Source organism: Macrotis lagotis, chromosome X (genome assembly GCF_037893015.1).
Source record: "Macrotis lagotis isolate mMagLag1 chromosome X, bilby.v1.9.chrom.fasta, whole genome shotgun sequence".
Classification (NCBI taxonomy): domain Eukaryota; kingdom Metazoa; phylum Chordata; class Mammalia; order Peramelemorphia; family Peramelidae; genus Macrotis; species Macrotis lagotis.
The window spans coordinates 630,988,009-631,007,191 of record NC_133666.1 but is presented as its reverse complement, the minus strand read 5'-3'; the positions used below and the strand labels follow the sequence as shown (position 1 = coordinate 631,007,191).

At 34.4% G+C, this 19,183-nt stretch overlaps 1 protein-coding gene across 11 annotated transcripts in view; it reads right to left on the bottom strand.

Annotated features, from left to right (window-relative positions):
* RFX2 (regulatory factor X2) overlaps positions 1-19,183 on the bottom strand; it is a 152,288-nt gene that overhangs the window by 69,056 nt on the left and 64,049 nt on the right. For 2 of the 11 annotated variants that reach the window (XM_074203785.1, XM_074203786.1), the window contains exons 2-5: positions 15,849-16,056; positions 13,776-13,847; positions 3,135-3,286; positions 1,085-1,197 (exon numbers count right to left, since the gene is read on the bottom strand). In XM_074203785.1, coding sequence (XP_074059886.1) covers positions 1,085-1,197; positions 3,135-3,159 — 138 coding nt within the window. In that variant the 5' untranslated portion in view covers positions 3,160-3,286; positions 13,776-13,847; positions 15,849-16,056. Of the gene's footprint in view, positions 1-1,084; positions 1,198-3,134; positions 3,287-13,775; positions 13,946-15,848; positions 16,829-19,183 lie in introns of those variants that run through there. The other 9 variants (XM_074203784.1, XM_074203791.1, XM_074203790.1 and 6 more) reach the window with 6 other exon arrangements.

The following is a 19,183-nucleotide window of genomic DNA, read 5'->3' as shown; positions in this document are numbered from 1 at the left end:
AAGATTAGAAGACCTCTAAGGAAAGGGATGCTACTAAACACTGATGCAGCTCAGGTCCTCCTGACTCCAGGGCTGGTTTTCTTATCCACTGTACCACCTAGCTGCCCCTAATAATTTCTAAAGATTTTGATCCATTTGTAAGTGAATGAAAAGCATAAAAATGATAAAGGAGGTTAAACTGTTCTTATAATTCAGCTTCTGGAAAAATCACTTCTAAAGTGGTTCATTTGATATTTTCATTTTTTATCCTAATAAATAATTACAGAGTAAGATAATTTAGTATAACAAATACAAAAAATTAATATTGATTCCAATGATTTAAACCAAATATATATATATATATATATATATACATATATATATATATATTTATATAAATTGATTCCTTAGAAATATTATCCCTTTGGAAGAAAAAATGCTTATAATGAAAAATAATTATATGAAAGTTTCACTGGCTATCCCCTATGCCTGGAATATTCTCCTTCATCTCTGCTTATTGGATTCCCTTCAAATTCTTACTGAAATCTCATCTTCTACAAGAAACCTTTCTCAATCTTCCTTAATATTAGTACCTTTCTTCTGTTGATTATCTCCTATTTATCCTGTAGAGACCTTGTTTGTATATAGTTATTTGCATGTTATCTCTCCCATAGATTATGAGCTCCTAGAAGAGATTGTCTTTGATCTATTGATAAATCCCCAGATTTAGCACATTACCAAGGTTCTTTAAAATTTTTTACTGACTAACTGATAAAATATATTTACTCTGAAATTCTTTATTTAACTGTTTTTCAAATTAAAGGTAAGTTTTTCATTCTTTTCATAGTAGTTGTGATCTTTAGGTCAACTTTAGTTTGCATTGTCTAGCTAAAAGTACTGCTTGCTTTAAGCTAGATTTGGAAGGTATGAGTAGGGGAAAATAAAGACATGATTAGATATACAAACTAAGCATAAGTCAATTCAGAAAAATTTGGACACTTTTTCTGTTGTTCAAAAATTTTAAATACTCTAAGAATTAAAAAAAATGAGCCAAGATTAACTCTGGTTTCACTTTTGAAACTGAACACATAAGTGGTTATGTTACCTGCTGGGAGGCTGCCACAGGCTGAACAACTGGGGCCTGAGCAGACGCTGATGTACGTAGTGCCACGGAGGTCGCTGAGTCTGATCCACCCTCCGGATTCTGCATGCTCAGTTCTGAAGGAAGAAAAGGAGAGATTAGAATTGAGTGGGAAAGTATTTCTGACTTTAGTAAGAAAGCCTAAAGAAGAAAATTATTAGAAGTACAAAATTAGGAGGGTACCACCCATATAGAGGAGTTATTCTTCCAAAGACTAAATACAGAAATCCTGCTATTACTGTGCCAGCAAGAAAAAAGGTTGCACAATCGTTCCATAGAAAGAGAAAGAGGAGGAGGGAACAGAGAATGTGTTTCTAAATATAAAATAAAAAAAAATACTGGGGAAATTACTGTGTCATAGCACAACTGTAGTTATTCCTCAATAGAAAGGCAATTAATTACACTTGAGGGCCAAGAATAACTGTCATTCTCTTTTTTTCAGACTGAGTTCAACTACATTAAAAGTTTATGTCAATTATTTATTGTTTATGAAAATAATGATGATAATAATAATAATAGCACTGTATAGTGCCTTAAGGTTTGCAAAGAATATAGCAAATATCATCTCATTTGATTCTCACAATAATCATTTAAGTAAATATTGTAATTATTCCCATTTTACAGAGAAGAAAACAGAAGTTAAGTAACTTGTCAGGCAGCTAGTGGCACAGAGGATGGAGTAATAGCCTTGGAGTCAGGAGGGCAGGAGTTTGAATGTGACCTCAGACACTTGACTATCACTAGCTGTGTGGCCTTGGGCAAGTCACTTAATCCTGATTACCTCGCATCCAGGGTCATCTCTAGTTGTTCTGATTCACATCAGATGGTTCTGGAGGAGAAAGTGAGGCTGATGACTCAGCACAGCACTCTCTCAGTCAAATCTAATTCATGTGCTTGACATGGTATCATCTCCTTGATGTCATGCTCTTCAATAATGAAGGACAAACATAATTATTTGATTCAGGATTTGAACTCAGGTTTTCCTGACTCCAAGTTCAATACTAAATTCACTGTGTCACAGAGCTGTCTACTGACTAGTTTTTACAATAAGTAAAAAGAATTTGGGGTTCTCCACTGAGAAAAGGAGATATGACTTGGGATGCCTATGAAATAAGACCATATCTCAGAATCTTTATAGGTTACCCAGATAATTCTAACCAAACCAAAAAGACATCTTTTTAGCAGTGCTGGGATTATAAACATAACCAGACAAAAAGGAGGGGAAAAAAAGATTAATAATACCATAGATTTAAAACCTGAAGAGACATCAGAACTCCTATCTAGCCTAACTCCTTCATTTTACAGATAAAGAAACTGAAACCCAGGGAGATGAAGTGATTTGTCCAGTGACACAAGAGTATGTGGTAGAGCTGGAAATCAGACTAAGAATCCTTTGATGCTAGACCCACCACACCAAGCTTCCTCAATAATAGGAACATAATGAGATTACACAAATACAGAATGATAATCACAATATTGAAACATTATTTTTTTAAATTTCCTATTACTCCCTGTAGCATCCAGTCAAATCAAATGCTTATTTCCTCATCTTATCCTACTAATTCTGTATATTTTTGTATTCCAAGCCTGGAATGCAGACCCTCCTAATTATAATCTAATGAAATTCTTCTCCTTCAAGGCCTTCCTCCCCAAAGATTTGCCTGATCCCTTCCCCCAAAGGTCAATAATTGTGAGTGCTCTCTGATTCTCTCTCTCTCTCTCTCTCTCTCTCTCTCTCTCTCTCTCTCTCTCTCTCTCTCTCTCTCTCTCTCTCCAAATTTTCCAAGAGCATTTATTCCCTTTTCTTTTGTCTTGCCCAGGTAATATTTAATAGAAGAGATTGTCATTTTCATCCTTTTCTCCACAAGAGCCTCAAACAGGTATAGTTATTTACAAAAGGAATAGTAATGCCTACTTCTGTTCATAAAGTTGTCTTCTTTCTTTAAAAGAATGCAAAGTATTTTATCTCTTTTTTGCTTGACAGACAGAACTTTCATATTTTAAAAAATTCTACCTTGTAAGCCACAATGCAAAAACATGAGCACAAGATGGAGAGAGGATTTGAGCTGTCCAAATACTATCGAATCTTTAAGTTGTTTTTATTTGCAAATAAGCAACTCATCTGCTTAAGCATTCTGAAGAATATTCTGTTCTCTATAATATTCCCTGAAAGCAAAGAAAGAGTTGAAGTTGCATTAAAAAACTAGTTCACTTCATATATACAAATCTGAAAAAAAACCTAAAATGACAACAGTCAATGTTGGAGGAGTTATGAAATAATAGGCACACTATTGTATTTTTAGAGTTGTGAACAGTACAACTATTTTGGAAAGCAATTCAGAATTATGTAAATAAACTGACTAAAATGTCCATACCCTTTGAACAGAGATTCCAATATTGGGCTTGTACCACAAGGAAGTCATTTTTAAGAAGAAAGTCCCCATCCATACCAAAATAGCCATACCTTATTATAGCCATACTTTATACAGCAGCTAAGAATTAGAAACAAAGTAGATATCCACCGATTGGGGAATAGCTAAATAAATTGTAGTACATGAATGTAATAGAATATTACTGTATTATAAGAAATCATCTAGAATACAAAATTACCAACAACAACAACAAAAAAACTCTGCCTTCAAGCCTCTTAGTAGCTATTCTACTATTTAATAATCTTAACTGGAAGTTTTGCAATCTTATTGAAAATCTATTGGCAGAAATGGAAATTTATGTATTGTTTGTAAGTGTATCATCAAAAGACTCTTCCCCTTTAGGAAGAAGAAAATATTACAAAGAGGAGAGGATGAGACATTTCTGATAACAAATGGTGATAAAGTTTTTATTTGTGCATATATATACATATATATATATATATGCATGTATGTATGTATGTATTGGGTAAGGTGAGTGGACTGATCTGACCCATTACTAAGACAGGGCTCCCTCTGGGGGGCAGTGTTGTGTAATAGGTAGGAAACGAGGATGGGCCCTGGCTCAGCAGCAAAAGACTGCTTCCAGTATGGCCTGGATTAAGTCAGTGATAAACCTCCATATCCCAGGTTTCTCAAGTGTTAAAGAGAATAACGTGACTTACATTCTCTGATGTGAGGGGAGCATCTGGTAAAAGGGGCATATAAATGTGAACTCTTGCTAGGTATTATGACATCTCTCAAATTCTTTTCTACTTACACATAGTTTTACTACCTAGTGAATTTTCTGAAACTGTGCTATCCTCTGGATTTTTCACCCCCTTTTGTTTCATTTTCCCTCTTCACAAAACTGGTCCTTGGAAATGGTGGTCATCATAGGGCTTCTTGCTTACAATCTACTGCCACCCTGTCTATCAACTATTCACATCTGAGGATTTGGTTCCAGTGCTACAACAGGAAACAATGAAGCCATAGGAAGAGAAAGCGAGAAAGAGAAAAGGGAAGATCACAAGATGCTAATGAGAGAAACAGAGAGCAGTCCTACTGAGATCAATTCCACCCAAAGGAATAATTTGCTTTGAAGTATGAACTTTATTTTCCATAGCTTGCCTGGTCAAAGTGCTGGAGACAAACCTTAAGACTACACGGCCACCACTTTCCTCAGGATTTGCTATGCACAAAAATTAGGGCCAAGAGCTTCCAGGTTAATGAGTTTCTATCATCTGATCCATTGCTTAATGTGTGTTCCATGCTTATCTCTCCTTTAAATCCCAACTCAAATAATAACCCTTCCATGAATCCTTCCTTATGAGAATAAAACTCACATTTAATAGAATTTTGAAGTAGTCAACAGTCCTGTGAGGTAGGGAGCATAAGTAGTAATATCCTATTTTACAGATGAGACTGAAGCTCATAGAAGTTAAATGATTGTCATACTCCCATAGAGAAGGATAAAGGTGAATTACTGTTACTATGACATCTCCAAACCCATTTTTTATTTAATCATAAACTTGCTACCTGTTACTCTATAAGGAAGTCTTGAATTCAGCTTTCTTACCCATTATTATCAGAGTAAACTCCTTCCCCCTTTCTATTATACTTCTCTGAGGCTCTTTATTGTGAATTCTAGTATATTGTCCTCAATTTCCCCTTATACCCCATCTTTCTACTAAAACCATGACCTCCAAAATGGTAAACTTTAAATCTCCATAGCACCTATCACAATTTAATTGGCTGTCTGATGGATGAACTAAATAAATAAATGAAAGTTCAGCAGCCTCAGTAAGACAGAGCAAAAACAACCAAGCAGGATTACAAAACTCTAAGAAGGATTCAAGAATTGAGCAGCCAAGAAAAGTTCAAGATTGAATCCTTCCAGACTATCAAGTACCCATAACACTTTGGCTCTTATCACAAGGTAGCTCTGGAAGTAGCATCCTAAAACCTAAGGGAGCTATGAAGAACTAAGATCAACATTTTGGAAGCAATAATGTTTCAAATACCATCTTATCCATGAAGCTTTTCCTGACAGCCCCTACTCCAAAATGGTAACAACCTTCCCTTTCAAACTCATGAAGCATCTGCCTTCATACCTTCTAAGAACATTTATTGTGTGTTATTGTACATTATAATGAATTATATACATATCTTACTGAATGAAAATATACTTAAGCCAAGCCCTATCCTAAATTAAATTCTGTAATTGAATGAATAGCCCCTATTATAATTTGTTTTCTTCTAAAGCGCCTATGTGATAAAGAAATGTAGTGCCAAGAAACTTAACAAAAAATTGCACCATCTTCCTTTTTTATTCTTTGATTTAAAAAAAAAGTAGGGCATCCCATTTGTGATTTTGGTCACTGTTCCTCAAAGATCCAACAGAACTAAGTTTTCCCACATCTGTCTCCTCTAAATCATCTTTCAGATCACTATAGAAAAAAATCTTCCTTTTAAAAATATATGTGTTAACTCCTCTATTCAAAACCCTTCAAAACCTCTAGGGAGAAAAGTTCAAACTTCCCACATCATCCCACAGGCAATACCTTGGCTCATGCAGTTTTTGATTCCTGAAATGGACACTGTTTTTCCCTAGTGAATGCCTACCCATCTCTTTAAAGGTGGAGTTCTTACCACCCCCACCCCCAAACTACTTTGGCAGTTTACTGAAGTCAATTGACCTTTTCTCAGAAGAATTTTTTTAAAGCAGGGCTATTTAACTTTTTAAAAGTTTTTATTGAAACAATAGACAGTATATTTTGATTTGCTATTTTAGTAAGAGCTCTGTGGTAGCACGGTTTTGTTTACTAAAGCATGTAGTAAACCCACATGGGGCTGTATAAATTCAAGGGTCACATTTTGGACAGCCCTATTTAAATGAATAAACTACATAGGATTATACAAAGGAAACTGATTATATTGACATACAATTACCAACTTTTTTTTTAAAGAACAAGTTCATAGACTCTAGGTTAAGAATTCCTGCTTTTAGGGGTGGCTAGGTGGCACAGTGGATAAAGCACCGGCCCTGGAGTCAGGAGTACCTGGGTTCAAATCCGGTCTCAGACACTTAATAATTACCTAGCTGTGTGGCCTTGGGCAAGCCACTTAACCCCATTTGCCTTTCAAAAACCTAAAAAAAAAAGAATTCCTGCTTTTAAAGCCAACTCCACGATTGTCACCCCAAGAAAACCTGCCCTAACCCCCCTGGTCCATAATCCTTCCTTATTAGCAATCTCCCTAAGTCACTCTGATTGAACTCCTACACAGAATAGTCCTATACCAGATAGAGTAAGCATGCTCCATAAAATAGGCACACACCAAATAGAATATTTTCTGCTTATATCATATATGGATGTTCTGTTGTTTAATTGAGAAGCACTGTGCTAGTTTCAGGGACAGTGCTAGGGTCCAGAGTGGACTCTTCATTTTACATCAGCAGAGGGCAGTAGAACAGAATACAGAGAAAAAGAAAGAGAAACAAGAAGTCAATTTTCATGGGAAATATAGAAGACTCAAATTCAACATATTTAAAGGGAAAACAAGTACTTAGGGGAGTGGGACAACATGAACTCAGGCAGATTTTTGAACAAATGGGTGGGGGGGAAGGTAACCATTAGCCAGCATTCTCTCTGATATCTACAAAAACTGGCATTGCTCTCAGAATGAGGCACAATGGAAAAGGGAAAGCCATGAGGCAGTTTGTGGAAGGGAGTGGCAGAAATTTTTTAGAGGAAAGAGGTTGGAATAAACATCTTGGAAATTGTTAATTATATGAGGATTACAAAGAAAAAGAGACTAGCTAATTAGAGGGGACATGAATCAGAGAATGAGGGTCAAGTGCAGACAAAAGGATCAGAGTTAAAGAAATTAATTTTTAGAAAGGGAGCAAAAATGAAATTAAGTACTAATCCTAATGAACAAAATTAGCTGAAGGGGAAGAAAGGAAGGAGAAATAGAAGGAATCTATTTGACTGAGAAGAAAAAGGAGGGAAGCATTTTGCAACTATATGAAAGGAGAGAGAAAGGAACTAATAAGTAAAAATTTAAGGAAGGGATCAAAGTTGTAAGGAAGAGATGCAATGGGAACAGGGATACCTTAAAAGTTAAGGTAAAATAAATGAAGGAACATAGTATTCATTTACAGCAAAGCAGCGGGGAGGGGAGGGGGAATCATAACTTGGAAAAAACAGAGGTTGATAAGGGAAAATATAAACCTAACTCTCAAAAGTTTAAATGTGAATGGATTAAACAATCCAATAGAACAAAAAGAGAAATAGACTGGATAAGAAAATAAAACAACAAAATTTGTGACTTATAAGAAACACATTTAAAAAAAGAAATGCACAAAATAAAATGGAATAGAACAAAATTTACTATGCTTCAAGTGGATTAATAAAATAAGAGTTGATATGCAATATGACAACAACAGACATTCAAAAAATAAAAAGGGATAAACAAGGAAACTATTAGACTACAAAAAAAAAACTACAGGTCAGTATCATAATGAACACTAATAAATTGAGTCAAAAAATTTTAAACAAAATCTCATCCAACAGACTACAGCAATTTATACAAGAAATCATTCAATGTGAGCAAGCAGAATCTATATCAGGGATACAAACATGATTCAACAACAAGAAAATAATCAACATAACTAATCATATTAAAAAGCAAAAACATCTAGATGCCTATCATCATCTCAACAGATGCAGAAAAAAACTACAGAGACTTTTTTTACTATCATAAAAAGTATCTATCTAAAACCAAAAGCAGTGTAATATGTAGTAGAGATAAGGAGAGTGAAGTAAGGATACTCACTATCCTCACTAGTATTTGATAGTGTTCTGAAAATGTTAGTATCAGTAATAAGAAATTAAGTGCATAAAGATAGGTAAAGAGGAGATAAAAACTATCCCTTCTGATTTGGAACTATGCCCAAAAGGCAACAAAAATGAGCATACCCTTTGATCCAGCAATACCACTACTGGGTCTATACCCTGAAGAGATGATGAAAAAGGGTAAAAACATCACTTCTACAAAAATATTCATAGCAGCCCTGTTTGTGGTAGAAAGAATTGGAAATCAAGTAAATGTCCTTCAATTGGGGAATGGCTTAGCAAACTGTGGTGTATGTAGGTCATGGAACACTATTGTTCTATTAGAAACCAAGAGGGATGGAAATTCAGGGAAGCCTGGAGGGATTTGCATGAACTGATGCTAAGTGAGATGAGCAGAACCAGAAAAACACTGTACACCCTAACAGCAACATGGGGGTGATGTTCGACCTTGATGGACTTGTTCATTCCATCAGTGCAACAACCAGAGACAATTCTGGGCTGTCTGCAATGGAGAATACCATCTGTATCCAGATAAAGAGCCATGGAGTTTGAACAAATTTCAAGGACTATTCCCTTTAATTTAGGAAAAAAAAAACTAGACATCTTATTGTCTGATCTTGTTATCTCTTATATTTTTTGTTACTTCCTTCAGGATGTGATTTCTCTCTCATCATACTCAATTTGGATCAATGTACAACATGGAAACAAAATAAAGACTGACTTTCTGGGGTGGGGGGAGGGAAGTAAGATTGGGAGAAAAATTGTAAAACTCAAAACTCAAATAAAATCTTAAAAAAAACAACTATCCCTTCTGCTGATTATATGAGGGCTTACCTGGAAAATCCTAGGGAATCAGCAAAGATACCAATTGACACAATAACTTCAGTAAAGTTACAAGCTGCAAAAATCAACAGCATTCTTCTCTATTTTTAAAAATACAAGAAGCAATAATAGAAAAGGAAATTTCATTCCAAATTAACTATAAAATACATTAAATATCTCCTAAAGCAAGCAAAAGACATATAGATTCAATTACAAAGTGCTCATTAAAGAAACAACTTAAATAACTGAAGGAACATTGTTCATGCCTAGATGGTACCAATATAATGAAAATGACAAAGCTAATTTATATTTTAATGCTATACCAATCAAATTAGCAAGGGAATACTTTGCAGAACTTGTCAAAATAATTACAAAATTCATTTGGAAAAACAAAAGATCTAGCATAGCAAAGAAATGATAAAATACGAAATAGGGATACAGGGGAGAATAACACTTTCAGACCTCATAAAGAACAGTCATCAAACCATCTGGTATTGATTAAAAATAGAGATAAATCATTAGAGTTGACTAGATAAGAAAGAATCAGAAAAAAATAGAACACAATTACTCAATGTTTGATAAAGTGGAAAAAATAAATTATTTAGGAAAAAACTCATTTAGGGGAAAAAACTTTCTGGGAAAATTGGAAAGCAATGTCACAGAAATTAGACTAACATTTTATCCACAATACATTTTAAAATAATACATGACCTTAATATTAAAAATCATACTATAAAAAATTAGAGGAGAATCAGAACTTATTCCTCTCACAGATTTGGGTAGGAGATATGTTATTAACCATAAAAGGAGAGGCAATTACAAAAAATAACAAATAATTTTGGTTGAAAGGCTTCTGCACAGATAAAATTAATGCACCCAAGAAGAGAAATGGTTCAATAAAAAAATTTTGTGATAAATTATCAAAAGATATGAACAAACAATTCTCAAAAGAAGAATTGCAAAGTATTCATTAACTAAAATATGAAAGGATAAATGATACTGATGAGAAGGGCAAATGAAAATAACCCTGAGGTTTTACCTCATTCTCTGCAAATTGGCAAAAAATAATAAAAAATGGCAGTAGTCAGTGTTGGAGGGGTTTACTAGGCACATTTAAACATTGCTGGTGGAGCTATAAAATGATACAACTAATACAAGAAATTTGGAATTATGCAAATAAAATGACTAAAATATCCATAACCTTTAAATCAGTTATTCCAATACTGGGCTCATATCACAAAAAAAGTTATTTATAAGAAGAAAGTCCCCATATATACCAAGATATTTATAGCTATACTTTATGAAATAGTTTAGAACTGGAAAGAAAGCAGATGGGAAAGATATATAAATAACTACAATGGAATATTACTATGCTGTCAAAAATTTTATGTGATGATCATAGAGAAATGTAGAAAAATCTGTATAAAATGATACAAGTGAAACAACTCAAACAATGTAAATGGAAAGATCAATTACATACCAAAAAAATCAAAAGCAAAGGCAACAAAAATGATAAAGATTAAGTACAACTTGACTGAAGAGACATAAGAAGCAGCTCCCGTCTGTCCTATATGGGGCGGGGGGGGGGGGGCATCTTCACATTTATGAATTTTTCTATCTATTAATCCCTCTCTACAAAATTTAATTTGTTACATGGGACAAGTCTCTAGAAGAGGAAAAGGAAGAGGAAGAATCCTTGGGATAACTGATGATGGAAGAGACAGAAGGGATTAATACAAACACAAAACAGTGTGAGTACCTTTACTTTCTTTTAGCTTGGATCAGTACTCCAGTGCTCAGCACTCCAGTGCTCAGTACAGTGTCTGGCACAGAATAAGTGCTTAATAAATGCTTGCTGCCTGTCTACCTGTCTCTCCCTTCTCATCTTCTGCCTCTGGCTCCCTACAGCCAGTATCATGGAAAGATGTCATCATGGTCACAATCTAGCTGATTTCAGACAGACATAAATTGGTTCTTTGATAAAGTTTCCTTTCTCAAATTTTTTATTCCGTCTCTTAAACAGGAAATAATTTGATTAATTCATTCATTTAAATTCATTCATTTTCAGGTGGTAAATAAAGAAAATATGACCAGTATCAGAAGTCTGAATATTTAAGGAGGAAAGGTAGGGTTCAACTGAACAGCAAAAAAGAGACCTCCAGCTTTTTCCCAATGAACTTATCAGAATCAACCTCCTACCTTTTATGTAAAAAAATGTAGTTTCTAAATCAAGCAGATTTTGTCTAATAAAAGTTCAACAATCAAAATAGGTCAATGAAAATATATAAATGTGAGAAAGGAGTTGCAGAAATGTTTCAACCAGCTCAGGTCTATACTCAGGTGTATTTTGGCTCTACCTAAGAAAATAAGCATAAAAATCTAAATTTCCTTTTGGAGGGGCTTCAGAGGAAACTAAAACACAGGGAAATCTCTTCTCTGTTGTTAAGAGAATGTAGAGGGAATAAAAAAAGGAACTTTTAGCCAAGTCTGGATTAAGGCATCAATGAATGAATCTGCCTGGATATAAAGGGAAGACACTTCTGTTTACATGCAAATATTCTGGTAACCAAGTAACTAGTATGACAGGAAAGAAAATGCAGAAAAAGATGAGGATAATTTCTGGGTTCCATTCTTCACTAAGCCACTAATCACTTTAACCTTATGCAATCTTTTTTTATTCTTTTTGCTTGTTTCCCCATATGTTAAATAGTGATAATATTACCTGATTTAAACAGTAAGAATTAATATTTACAAACTATCTGAACATCTTGGATAGTAAGTTTAATCAGAGTCAGAAAAGCATTAAGTCACTTTAGAACTTACTGAATAACCCTGAAGAATAAATTGCTTATTTTGGAGAGGCAAATGAACTCTTTTGGCCACCAAGATAACATTTAAATCATACTTCCCAGGTATTTGACAGTACCTTAATGGCACAAAAATGGCACAAAAAATTCATGTCACCAAAGAGAAATTTCTCTCTATTAGTCTGCAGGACTAAATTTTTAAAAAATAATATGGAACAAAACTAAGTGACACTTATGAACACAAGTTAAGTTTATAATCTCATTGTTTGTGGTAATTCTCTACTAAAGTCCTATTCCAATGTCTCATAGCATGAAAGTAACCCTGGGTTCCTGTCACTGGTACATAAGCTCTGGTAGGTCCCCCTAATCTCCAAAGGCTTTAAATAGAGGTCTGCTGGTAGACTATGACAGTTGTCAAAGAAATAGCCTGGCAAAGGAAGGGGAAATCCATCCTCACAATACTGAAAAAGCAGTTGATAAATATTTTTGGCCATCACAATTCAATTTATGTCAGTGGTTAATAGTATCCTCATCAATGAAAATATTATTCTATCACCAATGTCACCTTGCCAAACCTCAACCACTATCTGCCTCAGGTGATACAATTTAATTGCTGCTTACTATAACCTTAACTGGACATTCATTGCAACAAGTAAAACCTTTTATATCTAATCAATTCACTCTTCAACATGCTACAGCAGCTGTTCTAAACATTCTTATCTCTCCTCAAATTTTCCACCAGATCCTCTCCTCTATGCTTTCAGTTGAAGAATTCATCTCTTATATAATTATTTTTTAAAGATTTTATTTATTTTGAGTTTTACAATTTTTCTTATATAATTAAATGAAAAAACTGAAGCCATTCACCAAGAACTCCTCCTTTTTTCCTTATCTCCTAATACTCAGATGTTTTCTACCATATCCTTTCACCTTGTCCCACATGAAAAGGGGCAATAAGGCAAATTCCTTTGCATACCCTTAATCTCATTTCATCCTGTTGGATTTTGTTTTATTTTGTTCTTTAACAAATTACTCTCTATTATCGCCACTCTTTCTATCTTCATTCCCTCTTTACTGATTCTCCCTGTTGCCTACTAACATACCCATGTCTCCTCCAACCTAAACATTCCTTGTTTGATCTGACCATTCTTGTTATTGTCCTATAACTCTTTACCTTTTCAGCTAAAATTTTTTTTTTTAGATTTTTGCAAGGCAAACGGGGTTAAGTGGCTTGACCAAGGCCACACAGCTAGGTAATTATTAAGTGTCTGAGACTGGATTTGAACCCAGGTACTCCTGACTCCAGGGCCAGTGCTTTATCCACTATGCCACCTAGCCACCCCTCAGCTAAAATTCTTAAGAAAGCTGTCAAAGTAGGAATTGGAAACTCTACTTCCTCTCCTCTCACTTGCTTTTAAACCTCTGCAATCTGGTTTTCAACTCCACCATTTAACTGGAAACCACTCCCTCCAAAGCTAATGATCTCTTAATTACCAAAATTTACAAACTTTTCTTAATCTCCATTCTTCTTGGTGTGTCACAGCCTTTAATACTACTACTGATGATCTCTTGGTGTGTCACAGCCTTTTAATACTACTACTGATCATCTAATCCTTTCTCTCCTTTCCAGATTTTTGTGACATTATTCTCCACTAGTTCTCTTCCCCTTATCTGACTATTTTCTCTTTTGCTGGGCTTCATCCAAGATATGATCACCAACTGTGGGTCTTGCCCCAGGATCCGCTCTGGGTCTTCTTACCTTTTCTATCCCAGGAGTTTTTGACCAGATTTTGTTTCAAGAATCTATCTGAGAATCTTCTAAGAATAATGCCTATAATGTACAAAATATGGAGGATTACAAAGGAAATCAAGTATATTGAAAAAATTATCACATTGTTTAGAGACTCCAAATTAACTGAGACTATAGATAGAAAGTGCTTTGCTGACTTTCAAGTACTAAATAAATGTTATCTGTTAGAAGGAATAGGTGAAAAAGTTCTTAAATGTTTTCTAATCTTTTCCAATTTTAAGAAGAATTTCAAAGCAGAATTTAAAAAAATATATATTTTAGAGTTTCAAAAATCTGCAATTTTGTTGATGTGGGTGGTTCCTTACACAAACACACACACACTGTCTCTCTGTCTCGCTGTCTCTGTCTCTCTGTCTCTCTCTTTTCTTTTTGCAGATCTCAACTTTATATTCAAAAAGGACTATGTTGTCATATACACAATGACAGGATTTGCTCATTAATCCTGTGGGGTTGATGTGAGGGAACTCTTTTATTAACAGCCATAAAGGTATTGGGTTCCAGAAAGGTTAAGAGAATCCTGAAATCTAAGCACTGTTTTGAAAAATTAAAAATTCATATCATAAATGCCCTAGTCTGAAGTCCCTGGTTTCCCTTGAAATCAATCCCTCTTACAGAACACAATTAGGAGAATGTATTAAGTCCCCAAAGAAACAGAAATAGCTAGATCACTAAAGGAATAACAATGGTCAACCTAAGAACCAATTAAAGAGACATGTGCCGTTGGTTCACCACTAATAAGCTTGTAAGAGGAAGTGTAGTTAAAGAACATAGTTTCAGGATGACATCTCCTCTAAAAGAATTTCCCTATATTAATACTGATCTCTTTATTTAGTAATCCTAAAAACTTTAAAGGATATCCCCAAATATTAAACTTAATACCTCTGACACAACAATACCACAACTAGGTCTATACCCCCAAAGAGATGAAAAAAGAGGAAAAGTACAAAAATATTTATAGCAGCTTTTTTTTGTGGTGGCAAAGAATAAAAACAGAGGGGATGCTCATCAACTGGGGAATGACTGAACAAGTTGTAGTAAACATGAATTGGATGGAATACTATTGTGCTGTGAAATGATGATGAAGGTAGTTTCAGTTTTAAATGAACTGATGCAAGAGTGAAGTGAGCAGAACCAAGAGACTACAATTAACAACAATATTGGAAAGATAATCAACTGTGAAAAATTTATTAACTGATCAGCACAATTAGCGAATTCCAAAGAATTCATGATGAAAATATTATCCACTACTCCCCTTCATACAATCCTATGTTCCATCTACTCAAATCCCCAAATCAAGAACTAATGAACTCAGAGAACAGATTGATGTATATTTTCTTCTTTCTTTCCTTTTCTTTTTTTAAAGAAGCATGGTTAATGCAGAAATTTGTTTTACATGACTTCATATCTGTTATGGGTTTTGTATTTCTTGCCTTCTCAGTGAGGGAAGGAAGAGGATTTGAAATTGAAAATAAAATAAAATTTAATTTTAAAAAATATTTTTTAAAATGGTTTAATTGAAACTACCTTTTTTGTTATTTTAACATTACCATGGGACTTCATCTTTTCTTTCACTTTCTTCAAAATATGAGTAGTACTGTCTGAGTAATTAGACAATATAATGAAACATCATGAATCTTGGCCTTTTCTGATTCAGGAAGAGAAAGAATTTTGCTATTCTGAACCTTTTTCCAAGCAGATGCTTACACATTTAATGATGCCTTAAAAAATTTGGCTAAAATCTTTTAATGCAAGATAAACATGTTTTTGTCTTGTGTGTTCTTATGAAAAAAATCTTTTTTAATCTTTTCCTCAGTGGAAAACATCCAGATATCCTCTACTTTTTCACTTTATCCTTGGCAGGTGAACCAGTATTTTGAATTTTATTGCTGATAAAATATCTTACACATAATAGATGCTTCTTCTAAAAGGAACATGTTAGTAACTACACATTTTAATGAACCTAGTTAAGACTAACAATACAGAGAGAAGGATTTTGGTCCTGAAGCACAGTTAGAGACTTACCCTAGAGTAAGCTGTCAAGAAGGGCAGTACCTCCAATACCACAAAGAAAAAAATTAATAAAACCCAACTTTTTTTCCTATATTTCTTTTTTTTTTAGATGAGACTTGTAGGGGCCAGTGTAGGAATTAGTGTCAGGATCTTCCACTGAGCAACTTCCTTTGCCATTGCAACATCTTCTCTGCAGCATAGACTTAAAAGAGTTGCTGATCTAAAAAAAAAAAAAAAGGAGCCTGGTATAGTACATAGAAATCATGGATTTCTCAGTCTCTGGTCTTGTCCTTCTCTAATTCTTCTTCCATATAGTTGCCAAGGTGATATTTCTACTTGCTCTAAATATACCAACTTCCCAACTCAAGAGACTTTAGGAGTTCCCCATTGCTTATAGGTCAAAATATAAATTCCCTTTTAAAAGTTCTTCCTAGTAGCTATGGTTTCTCCCCTTCCAGGACTACTGCACATTACTTCCCTTAATACAATCCTGTCTTCTACTCAAACTGTGCCACTTATTATTATACACCATTCATGGATTTCCACTTCTCTGTGCCCTTGGCTTACTTAGGACTGCTCTCTCACATGCCTAGAATACATTCCCTTCTTACTTCCATGTAATTTCTTCAAGGATCAGGTAAAATGCTACCACCTACATAAGCTTATTCTGATTCCCACCTTTCCATTATAGCACACACCTCTCCCCAGGAAATGACTTAGTATTTTTAATATATCTTGTTTTTAAGAGACAGTGTTGCAGAGTGAATAAAAAGTTGGTCTCAAGAGTAAGAAAAATTTGAGTTTAATTTCTATCTCTAATAAGTACTGTCTTTGTGACCCTGTGTAAGTCATGTAAATTCTCATTATCTTCAAACAAATCTCTAAAATTTAAATGCTAATCTATTAATAAAATTTTCAAAAATAAGATGAAATCAGTATTTCTATAAAATAGCATGATTTTTATTGCCAATGACAGTTTAAATAAATTCAGAGCAAGTCTTTTAAAACACTTTTATAAAAACTATTTAATTTTTACCAAAAAATTTTATAAGGCAAATATGATTTTACCCATTTGCCTTATAAAATTTTTTGGTTAATGACAATTAACTACTTATGTGTAGAGCAAAAAAAAAAAGCAAGTTTTTTCTCTCACTAAAAAAAAATTGGAAAAGATAAGTCATCATTTTCTATCTAAAGTAACTAGCTGGAGAGTGAGAGTAACTTCCAAGGTTAATTTCAGGGATCTATAATTTCAGTGGTGTAGGTTAGTGCCTCCCTTCCATCTATGTATTTGCTGCTTCTTCATAAATTAGTAGATGGTCTACTCTACAAGAACTGTTGCAGTCAAAAGATGTATCACCCTAAGGCCAATCTGTTGCTGAATTTCCCCAAGGAGTTAAAACTCATTCTTGGCCAGCAGCCCATCCCTGGGCCTATACCCAAGGACTCTCCAGTTTGGAAGGGCCTGCCAGCACTTGTGCTCCGCTGGCAGGGAAAATCACAGTGAGACATCATTAATTACCCTGGAAGAGATAATTCATAAATGGAAGTTACTGTTAAGTTTTGAAGAAGATAGTTGACCTATAAGGTGGCATTCAATTATATTAACTCTACTAGACCACTTTTTCATAAGGTATGATACCTTAACCTGCAGTGGCTCTGCCAAAGGAATGTAAATTTTGATTGCTGAAATATCACAAGATATTCTGGGGTTTAAGGGATGGATTCCTTTTTAAATACCAAGCCTTAAACCTGAGGGTTTTCTCTAGTCAACCTGTTCCATATTTGACCTCCAGACCCAGATGGCTCTGAAAGAGAAAGTAAGGCACAGCTCTCCCTCACTTAAATTCAATTCATTTACATGTCACGGCATCACCTTCCTGATAATCACGGTCCTCTTTGAGATCAGGGCAAATGGTAACCTTCTTGTTCTCCCTTTCTTTCTCTCTCTGTAAATTTTGATTTTGATTGATGATAAAGAATATCTCCTTCACCAAATCACTCTGGCTCTCATTGACTGGTCCAAGAACTAATAAATCATAGTTTGGGCCCAGAATGTCTCAGAATGAAGGCAAATAAGATTGTTTCTATTTTGGCCAGAAACCCTGAGGGTCTTTCACTCCCAGATAAGATTTTTTTTTTGACTAAGTAAAAATTCTTTGCCTCATTTCTTACCTGAACTTAATCACTGAATGGGTGTTGCCTCAGTCAAACTGAGAACTGTTAAAGACCTTAGTTTAAAAAGCCAAAGTCTTCCATTGAATCCAGGGCCATCTACAGGCTTCTTGATCCATGTGGCCACTGGACCTAAATGGGTCCAGGAGAAAGTGACTGGTGACTGTGCCTAGTCCTCCTTCACTAAAATTCAATTCATTTACATGTCATAGCATCACCTTCCTGAAATCAAGGTTCTCTTTGAGAACAAAGGTCAAACAACAACAGGAATGACTTGGTTGACTTTCTCCAGTTATAGATTTCAAGACTATACATATTTTATTTAACAGGATTATAAATGTACAACTTTTACCAGACTGTTCACTGCCATGGGAAGAGAGGATGGTAGAAAAATGTATAACTCATAAATTTGCAAATGGATGAATGTTTAAAAACTACCTTTATATATAATTGAGAAAATTTAAAAATTTCAATAAAACCTATACATATTTAAGAAAACAGGTAAGGCAGAGTGTCCAAAGAAGTAAAATAAAAATGACAAAGGGATTTAGAATAATTCAATTCTAAAACTTAGTAGTATGCCCTTCACAACCAGAATCCAGTTAATCTCTCCTAGTTTATTTTGTGTCACTCCTTTCAAGTATCCCAACATTAGTCAAATTGATCTTCTTCCTAATGTAGGACAATCTTTCTTCTCTGTTTTAGCCAGGCTAAATAATGATAATCATGATGCCTTTGAGATCAGGACAAATAACAACCTTCTTGTTCTCCTTTTCTTTTTCTCTGTAAATTTTGATTGATGACAAAGGATATCTCAAGTTGATGCTTAGAATAATCTTTCTCTTTACCTCTATCTCTTCCAATCTTTGCTTTCCTTTCAAGCTCAGTTTAAAGGATATCTCTTACAGGAGCCCCTTCCTGATCCCTCCAGATGTTAGTGCCTTCTGTCTTCCCCTTTCCCTTTCCCCTCTTCATTACCTTATATAATATCATGTATCTTCATGCTATTTCATTCTTAGTTTTTTAATCTCGATGTCTAGCACATTATCTCATACTTAATAGGTCCTCAAAAAAGAAAAACTTTTTAATTTTTGTTTATCTGAAGGATATATATAATATGCTGGTCCCTTTAATAGAAAAAGAAAGCTACTTTTGATAAAGTGAAGATTTCT